Source organism: Lacerta agilis, chromosome 8 (assembly GCF_009819535.1).
Source record: "Lacerta agilis isolate rLacAgi1 chromosome 8, rLacAgi1.pri, whole genome shotgun sequence".
Lineage (NCBI taxonomy): Eukaryota > Metazoa > Chordata > Lepidosauria > Squamata > Lacertidae > Lacerta > Lacerta agilis.
In genome coordinates, this window is record NC_046319.1 from 5,749,932 (window position 1) to 5,771,185 (window position 21,254).

The 21,254-nt window shown below is 47.2% G+C and overlaps 2 protein-coding genes across 2 annotated transcripts in view; one reads left to right on the plus strand and one right to left on the minus strand.

Moving 5' to 3' along the window:
* FAM160B2 (family with sequence similarity 160 member B2) overlaps positions 1-3,754 on the minus strand; it is an 18,211-nt gene extending 14,457 nt beyond the window's left edge. Inside the window, 3 exon segments of the mRNA XM_033156800.1 lie at positions 800-969; positions 2,458-2,536; positions 3,616-3,754. Coding sequence (XP_033012691.1) covers positions 800-969; positions 2,458-2,536; positions 3,616-3,666 — 300 coding nt within the window. The 5' untranslated portion in view covers positions 3,667-3,754.
* A 168-nt stretch (positions 3,755-3,922) lies between these two features.
* On the plus strand, positions 3,923-19,676 carry NDUFA10 (NADH:ubiquinone oxidoreductase subunit A10). The gene is made up of 10 exons (XM_033159188.1): positions 3,923-4,056; positions 5,815-5,983; positions 7,177-7,392; positions 8,369-8,455; positions 9,178-9,299; positions 12,375-12,454; positions 13,874-13,928; positions 15,420-15,505; positions 17,793-17,901; positions 19,347-19,676. Exons 1-10 carry the CDS (start codon positions 3,994-3,996, stop codon positions 19,413-19,415), a joined length of 1,056 nt encoding a protein of 351 aa, XP_033015079.1. The 5' UTR covers positions 3,923-3,993; the 3' UTR covers positions 19,416-19,676.
* Positions 19,677-21,254: the final 1,578 nt, after the last annotated feature.

Consider the following 21,254-nt stretch of genomic DNA (forward strand, 5'->3'; position numbering starts at 1 on the left):
ATGAGAACCCCAAATTCACGATTTCAACTTTGGGGTTTTCATCAGCTGCACGCCATAATCATCACAATTACAACAAGCAAAGGCTTGACATATCTCGCTTTGCATGTCATGAGTCTATCTCATATATTAAACTCCGGTAGCTAATGAAAACAATTGCTTACAGAAATGGACTTTTCCATGATATTTTAATTTTTTGAGTTTCACCTGTAGTATGTAAAATCTTTAAGCAGTTAACGTAAAACACGGTAAGATGATTTAAAAAAAAAAGTCTATACAACATTTAAAACCAAAAATAAAAAGAAATACATCAGTAAAAACAGAGAAGCCATCAATAAAACATTCAGTTAAACATCAATAAATAATCAGGTAGGGTCACGTGATGACTCTTAAGAGGCCGGGAGTGCCTGCTTAAAGAGATGGATCTTTAGGAGGTGTTTAAAGCTTGCTTCTGTTTCTGTCTCGTGAACAGTACATGGGAGGTACACTTGCCATTTTGGCTGGGGTGGAGGACAATCCGACAGTACCTGGAGTGCCACAGGTTCCCCATACCTGGTTTAAAAGATAAACTCAGCAACAGGATTTTTTGGGGGGAGGGGGCGCTCTCAGACCAGGCAACCTCTGTGGAACCTCTGTGCACTGCCTGACTCCTCCATGCAAAGTGAGAATCATGCCTGTAGCCAGTGGCACCACTGCCAAAAAGGCCCTGCTCCTATTGCATTTCAGCAAAGCAGAGACTGCTTGGGCGTGAGGGACAGACAACAGAAAGTACAGGACTGCCTCAGAAAGGAAGCTGTGGTACCTCTGCTTTTGCCAGAGTGCTGAGGGTCTCCAGGATTTTGTGTTGAAGCAAGTACTCCAAACAGGGTCCTGTCTCCCCCGATGGCTGCTTCTTCTCCTCGTACGCTAGGATATCTAGCATCTGTTTCAAGCGCCAGGGGATGTCCGTCTCTTTTGCTGGCTTGTTTTCATCTTGAGAAAAGACAATCAGCTTGTCACAAGCATACCCACTCACCCGTTTTTCATCAAACACAGGGATCTCATTTATTCCTTAATACACATGTTTTTGCTTTATTCCTTGTTGTTTGCTCCCCTGGGTTCCTTTAATAAATTAATAAAAATACATATCCAGAACTAACACCTGCAGAATGCAGCTGCAGACCTCTCTGCAACTGCATGGCAAATTCTGAATAGGGCTAAAGGATCTGTGCTGCTTCTCAACCAGACTCTGATCCCAGAAGCTCTGTAGCAGCTTTCCCCAACCTGGTGCCCTCCAGATTCCAAGACAGAGAGACCGGAGGTCAGGGATGATGAAGTTGTAGCAGTTCATTAACATCTGGAGGACACCACACAAGTGGAGGCTGATTTATGGGCCAGGATTTGTTTTTTATTTTGTTTTGTTTGCCTGTGTAAACTGGCTTTTATCCATAATTTTATTTATACAAGTATTTCTACTTGCCCTTTCGCAAAACAGCAGGGTGGTTCTGTTACGGAAATTACGGGGGAGGGGCACCTCAGCAAAGTCTCCTCCCAAGTAAACTGTTGGGATACGGAGTGATGCCCTTAAGGGAACCCATCAGGGAAATGCATTGGCTCTGCAGCCTCTGCAGGACGACCTCAATAAGCCATCAATGGTCGCTGGGCAAATGTTTTCCTCCGGACTTGCCATTTGGCAGGCTATGCAAACTAAGATACTATTGTTCCCACTCCCATCGGGTGCTCAAGATGGATTTTCCAACACTTAACACCCATTCAAATCTAACCCTAACAGTTCCCTCTTGGAAAGCAAGGACTGGCCCACTCTATGGCATTTTCTCATACTATCATCATATACTCCTGCCTTTCAAAGTTCTTCAGAAATGTCAGCTGGACCCAAAAGCTGTCATGTATCCTTAAAAGGGGGAAATGGCAGAAAATAAAGCTAGTCCATTCTGTCCCTATAGATTCACCTTTCCTCACCTTGACTTCATGGTTTGTTTGTTTTTTAAGGGAAATATTTATTATCCTTTTGATACGAGTGTCTCCAGGGTACTTTTTGGGCAGGAAGGTGGGAGATAAGCATCTCAACTCCATATATAGCCTCATTTGAATGTGTGCCACACCGGTCTGACAGGTCAGGACAACTTGGGCCACAAAGATATTATTTTCCCTTTCAGCATGCATGCCACCTGCCTTCCTTCGGAAAAGAACATTCACAGAATCACAGAACTGTGGAGTTGGAAGGGACGCAAAGTGTCATCTGACCCAACCCCCTGCAATGCAAGAATCACAGCTAACTTTATCTAAGAAACTTCCTCCACCTACACAAAATAACTGTGTATTATAAGCTTTGCGTTTCCATCAATTAACAGTAAGAGCAACGGGAAATAAAGTAGCAACGGCTCAACAAGAAGAAAAGCGAGGTGTGGCTGCACACAAAAGGGAGCGAGTGCTGGCATTCGTGGCCACAGGGGTTCCTACCGGTGGTCTCCAGGTAATAGTGGGTGATGCCCTTCCAGTGGTCCGTGAAGGCAGCCGGGAGGTCCAGGCGCGGCTCCTCCTGCAAAGGCGGGGGGGGGGGAGAGAGAGGAGAAGAAAGCTGCTGTGAAGGGAAGGGCCCAGCTGCTCCCTTGCTCATATGCCTCCTCAGCAGTGCTAGATTTACATATAAGCTAAACAATCTATAGCTTAGGGCCCCACTATCTTGCCCCCACAATACTTCTTCTTAATTGTATTTAAGTTCAACAATTACTTTGATAAAATACATATTTTGTTATGTGCAAATGGCTTTAGATACCTATTAGGTCCATATATTACCATATAGCCTGTACAGTAGAACTTCGGCTTATGTTACCCTCGGGTAACGTAAACTTGGGGTTGCGAAAGCGGCAAACTTGGAAGTATACTTCCGGGTTTCGCCGCTCGCGCAGAAGCACTCTGTGCGCTGCGTGCATGCGCAGAAGTGCTCTATCACACCGTGCACATGCGCAAAAGTGGCACCTCCAGTTGCGGAAACCTCGGGATCCGACCAGAGCTCCAGAACGGATCCCGTCCGCAACCGGTGTTACCACTGTATTCAACACAAAAAAAACAGCGACAATTTGTTGTTGACAAAGGACAGCTGGGCATATAAAGGGCCCCATTACCTTCGGTAGCTTAGGGCCTCATCAAACCTAAATCCGGCCCTGCTCCTCAGCCCACCCTGAAAGGACAGGCAGACTGGGACAAAGAGGGGGGTGGTTTTCTAAGGAATGAGCTCTGTCCCTGACCCCACCTGCATGGGTCGCCTGCTAGCCAGTGAGCCAACCAACATAGCCAGGATTTTTTTTTGGGGGGGGGGCTTTTCTTGGGGGGGGGAGAACCTCAGATTTGTATTGATTGGGGGGGGGCTACGCCCATGCCAACCAATTAGGTAGCCAGGTAGCCTGACAGCCAGCTTCCTAGCCAGCCAACCAGCCAACCAATCAATTCGTTTGCCAGGTGGCCAGCCAGCTAGTCGGCCAGCCAGATAACCAATCAGGTAGCCAGCCAGGTCCCCGATCAGTTGATTGACCAGCCAGCCAGCCAGTTAGTCAGTCAAGCAGCCAGTCAGGGAGCCAAGCAGCCCGCCCAGCTCCGCTCCCTCGCCCCGCCGCTCACCGTCTCCACGGCCCGTTGCAGGAGGGCTCCCAGGCGGCCCAGGAGAGCCATGGCTTCTCCGCGGGAGGACAGAGGAGGAGCCTCCCCGCCCAGGGCGCCCTCTGCGGCCCTTCGCTCCTCCGCCCGCGGCCGTTCCTGCCCAACTGTGGAGAGAGAGAGAGAGAGGGCAGGAGGCCCCGGAGTGCGCCCTGATTGGTCCATCCGAGCTTGCCCGGGGGCGGGGCGGTGGGCGGAAAGGGGCGCGGCCTCCGCCGTCTCCGCGGGACGTCATCGGGGCGCGACGGATTTGTCGGCGCGGGAGGCGGCGGGCTCTCTGGGAGCTACGCTTGTTGGTCTCGCGCGGCTGCCGAGCGGCCTCTGCTACCCTTGAGGGCCGCCATGTCCTTGGCGCCGGTGCTGCGGGCTGGCGGGGCCCGCGCCGGGCTCAGCTCGCTCAGGGTGGTGAGTTGGTAGTGGGGGGAAGGCTTCCCTTGTGGACCCACCTTTTTACCTCAGAGGAGCTCTCAAGGTGGCGCCCGCCCTTGGTTCTCCCTCTCCCACAACAACCTTGTGAGGTAGGCTAGGCTGAGAGGCGGTGTCTGGCCCCCCAAGGCTCCGACCCTGCGAGGTGGACGGGGAGGAACGATGGCGAGCAGGCCCACCTCGGGTTGGAATTGGGGCCGCATCGCTTTGGTCGACAGCAACCAATGTAGGAATTAATTGTAGGATTAAAGCTGCCCTAGTCCCGCCCCCAATGTTCAGTTTTCTTACCTTTTTTAAACAGCGTTTCTTATTTCTTATTGTCTGTTTTGTTTATATACCGCCGCAAAGCGGTTTACATAAAGGTCATTGCCAAACGTTAGCATCCATTTGGAGAGTTACAGTAATTGTCATCCAAGAGGCAATTTCTGTTGAGGGGATTATGTTTTTCGTTTCAGGGAAGTAGTACTTTTAGCTAAATGCAGATTTAGGGAATCACTTAATGAGTTTAAGACTCATGGTTAAACAGTTGCTTAAACACACACACACACCATGGAGTTGTAGTTTTACATAGTCATTAAGATGCCTCAGATAAGGTTGCTAATATTGCAAGAAACGTTTGCTCTTTAATAATTGTCTTTTTTTGTATGATATGGAGATGTCGGCTTTTTAACTGATGTGAAATGTGACACTGATCTCTTGTGTGACAGAAACTTGAGATTTCTAGTTGGTAACAATGGTATTTGTTTGCAATATTTATGTCCTGCTTTATCTTGAGACAAAATAAAGTTTGCTGTTGTCTGAAGACAGTTTGGGGCCTCTGCCGGCCTCTTTGTCTGGTGCTCCTGCTGAGAAGGCCATGATCCTATTTAGCTCCTGTTGAACTTCAGCTAGTTGGGAGCACAAGTATCAGAACTTCAGCTATTGAAGAAGACAGTTAAGACAGTAGATAGGGTAGAAGGTGGCTTTTAAGGTATCCAGAATGTATAGAAAATGTTGCCTATTAAGTTGTTGCTGGCAATATTTCAGTCATTGTATGATTGTTTGAATCCATCTTAATTTGTGAATGTGGCAATTGGTGACATGCTGGTATTAATGGTGGAATCTACACATATATAAAAACCGTTTTGAAAATGCTTTTTAAATAGCGTTTTTAGAAATACATTGAATTTTGCATAAGGCTCACCATTGCCATCTTGTGTCACATTGTATATCGCACTTAAAACACACTTAAAACATTTTGTTTACAGCTGAGTCCAATGAAAGGAAGCTCAGTTAAAGTTGGGGAGGGTTCTGTTCACTGTAGGGAGCCAGTGTGATATAGTAGTTAGGGTGTTGGACTAGGGCCTGGGAGGCCAGGGATTAAATCCCCACTCAGCCTCGAAGCTCAGTGTGTGTGACCCTGGGCCTAACCTACCCCATAGGGTTGTTTTACGAATTAAATGAGAAGCAGCAGAGCCATGTATGCCACCTTGAGCTCCTTGAGGGGAAAAGTTGGGATGTAAATGCAATTAATAATAAATAAATAATAGTGTTCTGTTGCATTTCTGGTGAAACCAGTATAAAGCTATCTAATGACGTCTAATGTTTCTTTTTGAAAAAGTTTTGTCAGAGTTAGGTCAATACTGTGGTCCCCCCCCCCAAAAAAAACACCCTGTTTGGTTTTGTTGCATATAATGTTAATATGGCAGAACATTAAATCCTAGTTAATTCAATCTAATGCTTATTTTTCCCTTCTAGGCAAGGCTTCATGTGAGTTCCCGGTGCAGCCTACAGTATAACTGGCTGGCGTATTTTTTGGGAGAGAGAACTACTCCAAGGTTGAATGAATACAGCAAAGTCATCACGGTGGAAGGCAATCTACGAAGCGGCAAGGGCAAGCTTGCACAGCAAGTAGCAGAGAAGCTAGGCATGTATAATTTGTAACCTTTTGGGTAGTAGAATGCCCTCCTTGAGGGAGGCTCACCTAGTACCATTGTTACATATCTTTAGGTGGCAGACAAAAGCATTCCTCTTAAACTAGGTCTTCGGCTATTCAAGCGGAGGTGGGGGATATTTTTTTTGCCCGCCCACCCTGTTTCTATTTAATTTTTGTATCAGAGCTTTGGGTGTGAGTTTCTGTTGCTGCTTCTTTGGGAAGCAGCATAGAATATCTGTGTATCAATGACAGCCCTCTTCATTCTGGTTGACTTTTGATGGCTGGCTCTGGGTTGGAGGGTTCATATCATAATAGGCCTATTGCACAATTAACAAAACCATAGCAAACTAGTTACAAGTTATATTTTGTGAGTCTGATCTACATACGTTTGGAGATGAATTGGAACTATTGCATCATTGCATTTATATTCCATCTTTTTCTCCAAGGAGCTTAAGGTGCATAGTTCTTCCTCTCTTCATTTAACTCCCACAACAACCCTGTGAGGTAGATGAGGCATTGAGGCAGTACCTGACCTGGGTCACCTAGTGAGCTTCATGGCCAAGTGGGTATTTGACTCCTGTTCTCCCACGCCCTAGTCTGATATTCTTAACTATTGTGCGACATTGCCTGTCTTTGTAAACAGCAAACCATCTTTGGCAAGTGCTGTCTCAGAAGAGATGTCCCCTAATATGTGATAGAGGAGGAGAAATGCCTTGTATGAGAAAGTATCTGTCAGCTCTGTGGAATTTTGGTTGCTTATTTTAAGCATAATTAATAACTTGAATATGTTGTTAATAAGAAAAAATTTCTAAATTGACAAAAAAGATTTTTAATCAACTTCTAATAGCCTAGATAATAGGGTCTTAGTGTTATATTGCACTTTGATCCATCCTGATCCCTTAGGACATAAGGTATATAAAATAAATAAATATACAGCAGTGGCCATCTGGAGGAGATGGGGTTTGAGAAGACTGTTTTAAAGACAGAGACTTCCAGTTGTCTTGCATGGGTTTGCTTCTGAAAAGTGGGTTTGGAGCGGAACGCCGTTGAAGAGTGCTGTGTAGATAATGTAAAGAAAGTCCTTGCATGTGTATAGAGACACAATTGAGTTTGTATTCTGGAGTGGCTTAAGATGAACATCAATATCTAGCTTTCCCTTTCAAATCTTTGATTGCTCTTTCCAGGTTTGCGATACTTTCCAGAAGCAGATAGTCATTATGTGGACAGGGTCACAGCGGATGGAACAATATTGGATTCAAAATTTGGCGGTAACTGTAGCCTGGAGAAATTTTACAACAGTCCTAAACACCCAGATGGAAACTCGTATCGGCTTCAAGCCTGGTTATTCAGTAACCGCCTCCTACAGTATGCTGATGCCCTGGAACACCTGCTGACCACAGGTAATGTAGTTCCACTTTTGTTCCTGAAATGAACTTACTACTGTAATTGAAATTTGGATTCTGTTTAGAGAAAATGTGGCTAAATAAAAAAATAACTGGGAATGCACAGAGCCGCAGCCAGCCATAGTTGGTTCTTCAGTCTTCTTCAACCTGGTGCCCTACAGATGTTTTGGATTACAAGTCCCATTGGCTGCAGGCTTCCTTGACATTGCAGATACCAGGTTGATGAAGACCAGAATGTTTTGAGAAGCGGTACCTGTGCAATTTCAACCTTGCATGATTGAAGACAGGCTCGTTGAAATTTAGCAAATTAAATGCACACATGGTATTTCAGGGGTGAAAAAGAGCTTTTAAACTTCCTTGCTGGGCTAGGCCCCCTCAGCGTGCTGGCTTTGAAAGCCGGGATGGCCCTGTGAGATCTCATGAGAACTTGGATGGCCCTGCAGGAGCACCCCAGAGCTAACACAATGAGCTGGCCTTGCCTGCTTAAATGTTCTCCGCCTTGCTTGGTGGGCAAGGCCTGTTTGGTGCATGGTTCCAGAAGAGTAAATAGGGTGGTTTGAGTACGCACATTTTTGCATATATGTGCCACCCCCAGAACATAATTCCTGTATAAGATCTGATTGTACTGTACCTCTTCAAAGCTATAGATTACAGAACAAAGATGGTCAGGAGGATTGTGTGGTTTGCCAAGCAGAACACTGCACTTCCTGCCAGCTTTACGATACAATTGCAGGTTCTTCCTGTGATTAGAAGACCTTGAACATGTGGGCTTTAGGATATGGTGCCAAGAAATTAATTACTTCATACATAACACGGCTTTGCAAACTGGGAGAAAATCATAAGAGCACAAGCTTTAAATAAAGGTTGCCTAAATAAAAACTTCACCTCTCTCTAAGCCCAAACCCCATAACTTTTATGAATAATATGTGATGGTGTTTCCCATATTGAAGTTGTGATCCCTGTTTAACTTCAGGACAAGGAGTGGTTCTGGAGCGCTCCCCCTACAGTGACTTTGTGTTCTTGGAGGCGATGTATAAGCAGGGCTACATCCACAAGAGGTGTAAGTCGTCATTTGAATTTTTTATTTATTTAAGAGTTTTATAACCCAGCCATCATTGGTTCTGCTTTGGATTTTTTTTGGGGGGGGGGGGTGAACAAACAAGGCCCGAATCCTGTTGGAAGAAGGTAGGACTGGAACAGAGGAGCCCAACTCTAAGGTCTCTCTCTCCAACCCCCCCCCCCCCCAAGACCCGGAACTCACCTCCCTCTGCTCTGCCCATGACCACTGTGGTATTTGTGGGGGTGGGGGTTGTGATATAGCATCATCATGTAACCAGAAGGAATTTACTGTTGGGTAGGAGTCTCTCCCAACCCTCCCTGGAGATGCAGGGAATTGATCTGGGGCTTTTTACTTGTAAGGCAGACACTCTATGGCCTCTGAGCTAGGCATGAGGGAACTCCTTGGCTAGTCCTTGTACAAAGAGTTGCTGTGTTCTTGGTTGATCTAACCACAGAGCTTCCTGGCTCTTGGGTAGGACAATGAGGGAGCAGAGAGAGTTGCAGCAGGAGGAAGGGGACTTGCTGGGTCATTTGCAAGTGATTTCTAATTCTTTGACTCTCCAAAGGTGGTCTCACAGGCACAATGTGATACAGTGGTACGTTTCAGTACGCATCTGCTACAGAATGGTTTGAATAGCTGGTGTAAAACTTTCCATTTTCTATACCTGGAACAAGATGTGCCTTTAGCTGACGAAAGCATTCTCTTGCTGGCTTTCTTTCTAGGCGTGGAGCACTACGATACAATGAAGAATCTTAGTCTTTCTGATTTCTTGCCTCCTCACCTGATCATTTATATTGATGTACCTGTCTCAGAAGTAATGAAAAGGATTGAAGAGAGAGGCAAGGTATGCTTGGTTTGGTTTGGGCGGGGGAATAATACTGTGTTCAATAAGCCCGCAACTTACACATGTTTAACTTGTGCACATTTAGCTTTATCACCCTGGCAAAATAACAAATAAAGGAGGTGGAAAGCAAGAGAGTGTAACGGGGGGGAAAGACTTTGGCAATCCCACTGACCATTGAACCCAGTGTGTTTTGACTACATGCGATTTTGGCTTTAGGTGGGATCCCAGGGTTGTAACCAGGGGCGTCGCTAGGGGGGGGGCGGTGGGAGCGGTACGCCCCGGGTGACGGGAGGGTGGGGGTGAAAGGCAGCGGCCCCTCCCGCCACTCCCACGCACCGCCGCTCCCTCCGTCACCCTGGGAGCAACAGCGCACGGCCGAGCGAGCACCCCGTCTGTGCAGCGCTGCTGCTCCCGGGGTGACCGGCGGTGCGTGGGGGTGACAAGCGGCGGCCCCTCCCGCCACTCCCCTTGCGCTGCCGCTCCCTCCGTCACCCTGGGAGCGGCAGCGCACAGCCCAACGACGGAGTGCGCCTGCGTGACATCTCGCGCAGGCGCACTCTGTCGTCGGACCGCCGCTACCACGGCCTTCTTTTGAGCCGCAGAGTGAAAAGGTGGCTCGTGGGGCTGCCGTGTGCGATCGGCGGGGAGCCGCCAATGGCGTGCGGGACATCTCGCGCAGGCGCACTCTGTCGTCAGACCGCCGCTTCCACGGCCTTCTTTTGAGCCGCAGAGTGAAAAGGTGGCTCGTGGGGCTGCCATGCAGCAGCCCCATGAGCCGCCTTTTCGCTCTGCGGCTTAGAAGGGGGCTGCGGAAGCGGCGGCGGCACTCCGACGTGACGTCACAATGCCCCGCCCTCGGGGCGTTTCCTTTTGCCGCCCCGGGTAGCGCGGAGCCTTCCCCCGCCACTGGTTGTAACCCCCACATGAGTTGCGGGCTTAGTGTATTAGTCTGACAAAAAGTGCTTATTCTCCAGAAGTGTAGAACTTGCAATGCCGGGATTGTTTTTCTACTGACAAATCACTTTAGGGTGTGGAAGACTTTCCTCAAAGGAATATATTACGTTTTAACTCTGCGAGTCAGCTTGCTTCCTTATTTATATAAAGCATTTTTGCCAACCTCTTGAGCTGAAAAGGCTTGCAGTGTGGTTTGATCAGCACTGCATTGGTACAAATATTCAACTTTACAATTCTGAAGCCTCTCTGGAAATTCTAGATGTTATAATAAAGGTGATAGTTAAATGACTTTAACTGGTCACTTCCGGCGGCGACGCCATTGCGGGTGGTCGTGGGCTGCTTCGGCTGCGAAGCGCCCAGTCCATCCCAGGGGTTTGGAGCCCCGCTACCGCAAAGCGGGGCTCCGGTGGGGTGCGGGAAGAGCGTCCCGCACCCTGGGCTCCCCGGCTGTGCCCGTTGTGGCTCTGAACCCTTCCCTCGCTCCCCCTGTAAAGGGGGAGTGGGGGTGAAGGGACGACGGAGCCGGGCTATAGGGGACATGCCCCAACTGGGATGTAAATGCGGCGGCAAAGCCTGTGATGAGCGTCTAAGTTCTACCTCTGATGTATGGATCTAAAGAAACCCGGTGGTCGTGAGTACTTGATTGGACTAGATATTATGCTTTTTGGACGATCCGGGGGGAAGGAGAAAGGCAGCCTGCCTCCCTCCCTTCGAGTGAAAGAAGTTAACCAATTTGAGTGACTGCTGCTACAGAACTGATTACAAAGTATTTGAATTTGGATACATGAGACTGTTAAAATTTTCTTTTGGGGAGTAAATTTTCGGAAAATATCTCTGTTTAAAGCTGCGGTATTTGCGCTCCGGCTTAGGAAAAATGGCGACGGAAAGCCTAAACTGAGGTGAAAAACAACTCTTATAAAAGGAAGAACATAGAGACAGGAATTGTAATTTGACACTCACCCCCTCCCCCTCTACCATCATGTTGGACTGTGTCTTCGAACTTGTTTTGAACTCTGGACTAACGGACGAACAAAGGCTCAATGCTTTGAGGCTGGAACTGCTTTATCGGAAAGTGAAAGTCTTGTGTGGGGATTTGAAAAGAAATTTACTTCCCACAGAGGAGGCTTTTAAAAACTTTGACACTTTGGAAGAAAACCTTGGCAAGGAGCTGAGAGGGTTGCTGGAAGGATGGAAAGAAATGACAGGGCGACTCCGGGAAAAATATTCGTTCTTTGGGGGTGGCAGCCCCAGGACGACGATAAGATTTGCTATATCCAGACCCCGAGGTGTGAGCTCGGGGGCAAGGGACAAAGAATTAAGATATTTACAAAAAGAAGAGGAATGGTGTAAAGAAACGGAGCAGCTGAAAGAAGATGAGATGGATACCCTGAGGCTCGTTGCAAGGAGTGTTCTGAACTGTGCCTGGATCTGTGGACATTTGGAAAAAGAAGGCAATTGGAAGTTTGGTTCTGGCATCACCAGGAGAAGGATAATGGACAGAGGGGGAGTGGGGTGAAGTATTAAGTAAAATCTAAACGGTCTGTTATGGTATTTTGAAATCGGAGGGTGAATACTGTCAGCTATATTTAGTTTTTGTTTTTTAATAAGAAAGGAGATATTTGAAGTTTTTATGTTATTAGCAGCAGATTAAAGGACAGAGGAGATAGTGTAGATTTGATAAGAACGATTTGTGAAGATTTATGATGATGTATTATTAGTAAATTCAGTATAAGATGATTAAGTTTATAGACTAAGATGATTAAGATGATTGTTTTATTCTATATATATAATTGTGTTTAACTTTTAGAAGAAGAGGTTAAAAAGTAGATTATGGGTATAAAATCGAAGGTGAAAAGGTAGGGGAAGTCAACCGTCAAGATTAGGAAAAAGAAATTTTTTTTTTATGAGATGTTTAAATAAGAAGGAAAATCCTGGCAATGTTTGTATTTGATTTATAATTGTATTTGTTTTGTATGTGTATTAATGTAGGTGTGGATATGGGTGTATGTTGTTATAAGTAAAAAATGTCAATAAATTCTTTAAAAAAAAAAACAAATGAATAAAGCAGCGGTAGCTTCAGTCACATTGAGTTTGAATGTGTGATTTTATTTTGTTTTAAAGCCCTATGAAAAGAAAGTATCACCTGCGTATCTTCAGAGCATTGAAGATGGCTACAAGAAATCTTTCCTGCCTCAGATAAGGTTAGTACTGTGTGTGTTAACACGAAAGAAGCCCTGTTCAGCAAAACTGCTTGTACATCAGCAGCTTTGTGTCATACCGTTTGTATTCTGGTTTTTAATGTACGATTAAAGTGCAAATCTCAGCTTTGCTCTCTGTCAAAGAACTGAAAGATTGGTGGTTTGTGCTTCCCTCTTGGGTTTTTCCATTCATAGGCTGATCTGTCTTAACACTCTTTGCTCTTCTCTCTGCCTTGTGCCACCCTTTCCAGGTTCACATGTGGCTGCACTCTTTTTGCCCCATTTCAATTTGCTTCTGAACTTCTACTCCCGCATCTTCAGGTGTGGCCTGTCCTAGTTGGTTCTTCATCTTCACACTGCATTTGTTTTTGCCCCCTTGTCCTGTCCAAAACTACATCTTCTTTAATTTTGCTTTCCAAACAACTCAATTTACGCATTCTTCTCTGCCACATTATTTCAGACACTTCCAGTTTATATAAATTACCTTTGAAGAGATTAACTTACTTCTTTTTTAAAAATTCAGTTTTGCTGCACCTCTCTGTTTCTGCTCTGGATCTTCCACCTTCCCAGATTCTTAACTCCTGTACTTGCTTAACTTAATCCATTTCAATAAGGGATTTCTTACTTTTAACTAATATTTTGTTTCTTGTATGTTTTTAGGCTATAGTTCTGCAAGTTGGAATTTATTTAATTAAACCATTTATATCTCGCCTTTCTGTGCTATTGAAAACATTCAAGGCATATTTAATTCTTGATTCCCTCATTGCAGGGGGTTCGACTAGATGCCCCTGGGTCCCTTCCAACTCTACAATTCTATGATTTTGTAGCTTTCCCCTTCCATATTTACTTATTTGTTTCTTACTTATAAAAATGTTTATGTACCACTATGTCATAAAAAAAAATTATCACAGCGGTTAAACATAAAGCCATACGATAAAAGTCATAAAGAAGTTACAAACAGATGTCAATTAACCATTGTGGAGGGATGTGTTCTTAATTGCCTGCACAGGCCTGGTGGAATAGAAAAGTTTTCAACAGGCATTTAAAAGTTGGCACAGAAGGTGCTTGCTGAGTCTCTAGTGGCAGGGCATTCCACAGGACTGGGCCAGTGACACTAAAGGCTCGGCTTGTTGTCAAACGAGCCTCACCAAAATCTGCGATTACAGCTGTATCTCTCTGCCGCTGCCGCCCTCCACCCCACCCTCTCCCAAGCATGTTGTTGTTGAAAGGTGGTTGTGTTACCCCAGAGATGTCCTGCTGCCCCTCCAGAATCCATTCTCATCTCTCCTGCAGTTCTGGGATGTGGCACATTCTGTAGCGACTCCATGACATACATGCAGTACATATGTGATTTGGGGGTTGCCTCTCTTGTTTCCCCCCATATCAAATAAAGTGATTCAATGTTACCTTGTTTCCTTCTAGTGAGACTTCTGAGGTCTTGGAGTATACCACAAGCGAGGCTGAACAGGTGGAAAAAGTAAGTTGCCATGAGCTGTCTCTCTCTTTGTGTGACCTCCTCCTTTGCAGGATCCCTTCCATTGCTCTGGTGCTGGTGGAGGCTGCTTGTGTGTTTACTGTCCATCTTTCCATCTTTCCTTAGTCAGGTTCAGGAAGGATGAAATAAAGTGGGCATGTTCAGAGAAGTGCAACTAGACTAGCAGAGCAAGCCATTTCCAACACCCTCTGCCTGCTCGTTCTAGCTGGTGTGTGTGTGTGTGTGTGTGTGATATTTCTCCTTTATTCCATTGCATTTTCTCCCTCTTGGTTTCCATGGAAGTGGGAGTGAACTAACTGCATCAGCTGGAAGCTGACAGGTCTTAGTGCAACAAGCCTTTCAAGTAGGGAATTTCCTAGTCCGCATCTATATCAGAATTGGTTTTGAGATGTGTTTATTGTCTTATCGATCAGTCAGGGTTTCTTTAGCTGTGATTCCTGCATTACAGGGGGTTGGATTAGATGACCCTTGGGGTGCCTTCCTGCTCTACAGTTCTATGATTTTAAGAAAAGACATGCACCTTCACCTCTTCCCCTGGAGTATTGGGGGAGCTGCAGGAAGTAGGTGGCAAGACTTTGTCCCTTTAACTTCCAGAGAGGTTCAGAGGACAGTGTCCTTTCCCCTGCAAGTGATCGAAGGGAGGGCTCACGGCTGAATGGAAGAACACGACTTTTGCATGCAGAAATTCTCAGATGAGAATGTAATTGGCCTCCTTGGTGATAACACACTGGTGTCTATGTTGTGAAGTTGTTTATGTTGGGCTTTATTATTTTTCTGTGCATGTGATGCCGAACTGTTAGCCGCTTTGTGTTCCCGCTGGGAAGGTGGGCAAATCACAGTACGATCGCGTCTTGTGGTGGGGACGTTACGTTCCAGGGATGGCACATAGATGCAAAAACGTGTATATCTGAACCACTCCCTTGGAACTGCCCCCTACACAGACCATCAATTACTTTCCAAGAAAGGCAGAGATTGGATTGTACTGTAAACCAAAATGGGGGTGGGGGGTGGGGTTTGAGTTGCAGGATATTGGCTTGCTGCGAACAGGAATTGCTCAGTCTCTCATTTCTTAATCCCCTTGCCTGAACCCTGCACTTAATGGAGTTCCTTGTTGCAGATTTTAGACCAGGCATCCCTAACCTTCGGCCCTCCAGATTTTTTGGACTACAATTCCCATCATCCCTGACCACTGGTCCTGTTAGCTAGGGATCATGGGAGTTGTAGGCCAAAACATCTGGAGGGCCGCAGGTTGGGGGTGCCTGTTTTGGACTTTCCATCACATTTCACTCCAGTTCATTCTCCAGGCTAAGCTGATTTTTAATAACCCATCTAAACTCCGTACTTTAACGTCTGTGTTGCAGCGGCATACCCCTTGGTCATCTTGGCCTTGCAGCCTTGTGGTAACAGAGAAGCTCAGATGCCCTTGTGGAGAGATGGCCGGTTGCATTGATGCTAATCCTATTCTCTTGGCAGATAATAGAAGATATTGAGTACCTGAAGTTCAACAAGGGACCTTGGCTCGAACAGGACGACGTCACTTTTCATCACTTGAGGGTTCTGTAAGAATGGACTTTCTAACTAGTCTTCTTTCATGTTGAATCTCTTGCTACAGAAGCAGCTCAGAGCCGCCTCCTGCTGCGGAGCGTGGCACAGCTTTAATGTTTCTTCCAGGATTGAATACATACAGCAGTGTTTCCTATATAGGAGCGTCGCAGGGGGGGGCGGGCCGCCCCTAGGTCAAGGGGAGGTGGGGTGACACTTTGGCCGGCCCATCTAACCCCGCCCCGCCGGGCGGACCCGAAGGGGGGGGGGACATGTAGCCTTTTCCCCCTTCCAGCGGCTATTTTTCGGCGGGAGGGGGGGCGACCAGCGAGGGGGTGTGTCAAACCTCTCACCCCTTCCTCGCTGGCCACCACCCCCCGCTGAAAAACCGCGGGGGGGGGCGGGGAAAGGAAGCAGAACAGGCGCATTGAAGCACTTGTTCTGCTTCTTTTTGCCCTTTCCTCCGCTTTTTTCCGGCGGGGGGGGGCGACCAGCGAGGGGGGGGTGTCAAACATGTCACCCCTTCCCCGCTGGCCACCACCCCCCGCCGAAAAAAACCCGCAGGGGGGCGGGGAAAGGAAGCAGAACAGGCACATTCAAGCGCTTGTTCTGCTTCTTTTTGCCCTTTCCTCAGCTTTTTTTCGGCGGGGGGGGGGGCCGACCAGCGAGGGGGGGGGTCAAACCTGTCACCCCTTCCTCGCCGGCCACCCCCCCCGCTGAAAAAAAACCTCGGAAAGGGGGGAATTCCCCCTTTCTGCATACACGTGCATCGTGACGTCATGATGATGGCACGACGCACGAGTCGTGCCCCTCCCCCAGGGGGTGCCTCTGCGCTGCCGCCGCCCCCACCAGCACTGAGGCTAGCTACGCCAGTGATCCTATATATTGGATTATCTTTATTATTATTATTATTATTATTATTATTATTATTATTATTATTATTTTATTTTCAATGCAAAATTGCAACAAAAATTACAAACATAAAATCCGAAAGAGAAAAAAGCAAAACAAACTAAAAAAAAACACCACCTACAAAGAAAACCATGCCATCATAATAATCTTTACGTACGTATACACATATTGACTTCCTTTCTCTCTTTTGAGACATCAGAATTTTTAATCTTTCTGAATTGTTGTGTCTAATGTAAAGTACGTCTATCTTTATACCTTTTGCACCATTCTTCAATTTCTTCTTTAACCCTGCAAAGCTTCATTCGTTACGTACCGATATACTTACTCCAGAACATTGTTTTTTCGTATATTCTTTAACACAATCCCATTCTTTTGCTAATTTGTGGTCTGATTGTCCCCTTAAGAATGCTGTGAATCTTGCCAAATTCATATATTCACAAAGTCTAATTTGCCATTCTTTTATTGATGGGATTTCTTCCCCTTTCCAGTTTTTTTGCTATGATCATCCTGGCAGCCGTCGTTGCATAGAGGAATACTTTCCTTTTATTGCCAGGAATATCGTTTGTAATTATACTTAAAAGGAATGCCTCCAGTTTTTTACTAAAATATATTTTTAAACATCTTTCTGACTTCTTCATATATTTCATTGCAAAATTGTTTAATAGGTCGGCATACCCACCACATGTGAAACATTGTTCCTATTTCTTTCTTGCATCTCTAACCAGAGCTGTCAACCTTCCTTTTTTTTGGCATTGGGAAACGGCCATAGCTGTCAACTTTCCCTTTTTTTGCAATGGGAAATGGCGCTGGAATAAGGGAATTTCCTGCCAAAAAAGGGAAAGTTGACAGCTATGTCTCCAACAGGTATTTGATTTTGATTTATCAATTTTTGCCAATTGGATTATGAAGGCATACTCTTGATATATTTTCATTTTTTTATCTAAGATTGAAGTTGGAGGTGCTTCACAGTGGGGATTGCTTCTCCTCAGGGGGATGCTAACCCTGGTTTTTTTTATGCCTTCTGGTTAGTGTGCCCGAGTTAATGGGCCATTCATTTGCTAGGTAGAGATGCCCACCCTGTGCAGAGGCAAAACAGAGTGGTGACTCATGCAGAGAGGCAGCAAGCACCCTTTGAAGCTGGTTCTTAATTCAAGCCCAAGCCGAGGAAGGAGAAAAGCTGCTTCTCTATCCTCCTCTGTGGAACTCTGGCCTGCTTTTGGGTGGGTGGGTGGGTGGTAAACTCTGATGCTGATAGATTGAAAGGAGCATCTTCTCTCCTTACCCCCACCACCCCAAAAAACCTGTCATTTCCCCACCCCAGTATGAATCACAAAAGCTGCCGCCTTTTCCGTATGCGTAACCAAGTTGCTGCTGTTATTTTTTGCATGTTAGGGTACAGGACAAGTACAGTGTGATCCTTCCTACAACTCTCCCTTTCTACATACCTGAAATCACAGTGGGAGGCCTCGATGCTGACAAAGCATATTATGAATACAAGGAGGTAAGAGGAGAACCTTCAGTGGTGGTACAGTAAGATGTAATTTTGGAAGGTGGCAGAAGATGAACTTAGTGTTCTTAGCCCCTTGGCTGCCTGGGGCGGGAAGCCAAAAGGCACCCCGGGGGGGCGGGGCATCACGGTGCGTGCGTGCGTCATGACGCATGCGATGCCCCGCCCCTGGGGGTACCGGGCGGCGGCTTCGGGACACTCCCGAAGCTGCCATCCGGCAGCGGCACCCCTTCGTGCCGCGGTTGCTCGTGCCTGCGTGACTCTACGGGCTGCAGAGACTCCCGAATCCACCACCCGGGCTCCCTTGGCAGAGCGCAAGTCGGGGCAGGGAGAGGGACGGGCCAGCGAGGAGGGGTGTCCCTCCTCACTGGCCCCTGCCCCTCTACATGCCGCGGCTCCGCAAGCCAGCCAGCAGCAGAGCTCGGCATAGAGGCAAGGGGCAGGCCAGCGAGGAGGGGGTGGCACCCCACCTCGCTGCCCCGCCCCTTGCCTCCATGCCGAGCTCCGCCACTGGAAGGGGGGGACTATTTTCGGCGCTGCCGGGGCGGAGCCGCAGGGGCGGCCAGCGAGGGGGGTTGACGGCAGTGCCAAAAATAGCCCCAAAATAAAAATAAATAATAAATAAATGCCCAGGAGGGGCGCTGCCCGGGCCCACCGCCCCCTCCGCCCCCCCTTGCCACGCCCCTGCCCAAGAGGCATCCTGCATATTTAAGGTTTAAGGTCCAGCATGCTGTTACTTTTTTATGGTGATGGGCTGTGAACCTTCATCTTGTCAATGTTGTTCTGGTTTTATGCTTGGATACTTCAGGCGCCTTGTACATTGTTGTTGTCGTTTAGTCATGACCCCATCGACCACAGCACACTAGGCACTCCTGTCTTCCACTGCCTCTGTCCTCCCGCAGTTTGGTCAAACTCATGTTGGTAGCTTCTATAACACTGTCCAACCACCTCGTCCTCTGTCGTCCCCTTCTCCTGTTGCCCCACCACCCATCTTTTTAAATTTAGCAATTTTTAAATGAGGTTATTTGGTCCCCAGACAGCTCACTTTTTAGATCTGTACCCTGAGAGAGGTGGTATTTTGCACGCAAAAAATGTGCACTGTTATAAAACAATAACTTCTGCCCAATCCCCCCCCCCCCAGAAATCTGAAAGTTGCAGTTTTCTTAAAAAAAATTCCCTGGAGATCTGCAGCTGCAGTTCTTCATACAGCACTGAAACTTTGGCTCTCCTGCAGGAGGCCACTTGCCCGGGAATCAAGGTTGGGGAGAAAGTTGCTGTGGCACTCAGGTCTGCCTTCCCATCTGGCTAGCCACAGTGGGAACAGGATGCTTTGGTCTGATCCAGCAGGCCTGCTCTTACGTTTTCAGGTGTTCAGGGAGTGGTGACAAGAATGAAGCTGTGCCCTTATCCTCATGGATCTTCTGTGCTTTCTACCGCAGCTTCCTGGACGTAAATACGCCCAAGGCTACAACGCTGAGGTTGGCGACAAATGGATCTGGCTGAAATAATGGGCTGGTGGAGCTCCTGTTATCAACCTGCCTTTTGTGGGTGATGCCCGAAGCTGGACTGACCCGGCAAGGTCATTGTAGAATGGCTTTGAAAAGAACGAAGTCTAAATCGCCTTCCATGCAAAGTAATTCTCAACTGAATCCCGTTAGGAAGTGCTTGGCATCGCAGGTAGGCATGGCCCTGGGAATGTGGCCCTATCATCACAATGGTGGCTGGTCCAGGAGCTTGGCTGGATTTGGACGAAATAAAACCCTTTACTCATGCTATTTTCTTAGTGAGCATTTTTCTTCACACAGCACAGTTAAACTGTGGAACTCGCTCCCACAGGAAGCGGTGTTGGCTGCCAACTTGGAAGGCTTTAAAAGAGAGTTAGACAGATTCATGGCGGAGAGGGCTATCGATGGCAGCCAGCCACAATGGCTGTGCTCGGCCTCCATAGTTGGAGGCAGCAATGCTTCTGAATTCCAGCTGGTGGGAACCACAGGAGGGGGAAATGCGGTTGTGTTTGAATCCTGCTTGCAAGTTTCCTAGAAAAGGCATCTGGTTGGCCACTGTGAGAACAGGGTCCTGGACTAGATGGGTCCTTGGCCCAGTCCAGCAGCAGCTTCTGTGGTCTTTCAGCAGGTTGTATGTGCAGTTACCCGAAGGCCCAGTCTGGCTCGGAGGAAGAATGATTTGCGGCCTCAGAGTGGATTGCTACTTTTCTCTTCTAGTGCCTGTGGTCTGTTGTCTAAGAAGTGGCTGAGCAGTGTCCTTTATTTATTTATTTTGAGGTGGAAGGTGCCAGGGAGGGCTTGGAAAATGACCAGTTCCCTCTATCCTCATCCAAATGTGACAGCAAACTCCAGAGCTCTTTCTCGTGCAGTAGTTCATGCATTGGTTACTTCAAGACTGGGACACTGCATTGCCCTCTGTGTGGGGCTTCCCTTGCGCTTGATCTGGAAGCTGTAGTTAGTGCGGAATTGTGCAGAGTGAGGCCTTGTCGGCATAGAACACCTTTGCTCAGAGATTTGCACTACTTGCAAGATCACCTTACCACACACGACACCCACTTGATTGCTTCGATTGGCAGAACTGGCACGGTTACAGGTTCCATATAATACTCATTTAGTATTTGTAAGAAATTGATTTTTTAGTGTGGCAGCGGCTACACTCTGGGATTCCCTGCCTTTTGATATCAGGCAGCCGCTTCCACTGTACTCTTTGTGGTTCTGTGCCCAGAAGATTTTTGTTTAGACAAGGCTAACCAGACATGTAGAATATTGCTATATGTTTTAATCTGTTTTCAATTTATTGTTTTGCTTTAGGGTTTTTACCAGTAATTCTATTGTTTCATTCTGTTTGTAAACCGCTTTGAGGTTTTTGGTTTTTTAAATGATCAAACGGTGCATAGATTTTATGAAATAACTAGCTGGCCCGGCCACACGTTGCTGTGGCTCTTCCTCCCCCCCCCCCCGTTCTCGCCTGGTTTCCGACAGCCTACCCCCACCAACTTCCATGTGCCCCATTTCCGTCTTCCCTCCTCCCCATTTTCACCTGGTTTCCCACACGTTATCCCGATGAACTTAAGCCTGCCTCCTCTCAGTTTTTCCCTCCTGTTTTCACCTGGTTTCCCACAGCTTATCCTGATGAACTTCTGCCTGCCTCCTCTCAGGTCCCCCCCCCCCCGTTTTCGTCTTCCTCCCACTAACGTGGCGTGATTTGTTCCCCTCCCCCGCGCCCTCCGTGGTCACTCCGAAACTGTGTTGATCTCCTGCCTCCCTTCTCTCCGGTTCCCCCCCCCCCCCAGTTTCGCCTGACTCTCCACAGCTTGTTCTGTTGAACTCCTGTGCTGTGAT

What these genes read in the sequence shown, in the direction of transcription:
- NDUFA10 (XM_033159188.1), top strand. Translation starts at nt 3,994, where the DNA reads ATGTCCTTGGCGCCGGTGCTGCGGGCTGGCGGGGCCCGCGCCGGGCTC. An exon ending in GGCTCAGCTCGCTCAGGGTG is followed by an intron (nt 4,057 to 5,814) that starts GTGAGTTGGTAG and finishes TTTCCCTTCTAG; the next exon opens with GCAAGGCTTCATGTGAGTTC. An exon ending in AGGCTGAACAGGTGGAAAAA is followed by an intron (nt 13,929 to 15,419) that starts GTAAGTTGCCAT and finishes TTCTCTTGGCAG; the next exon opens with ATAATAGAAGATATTGAGTA.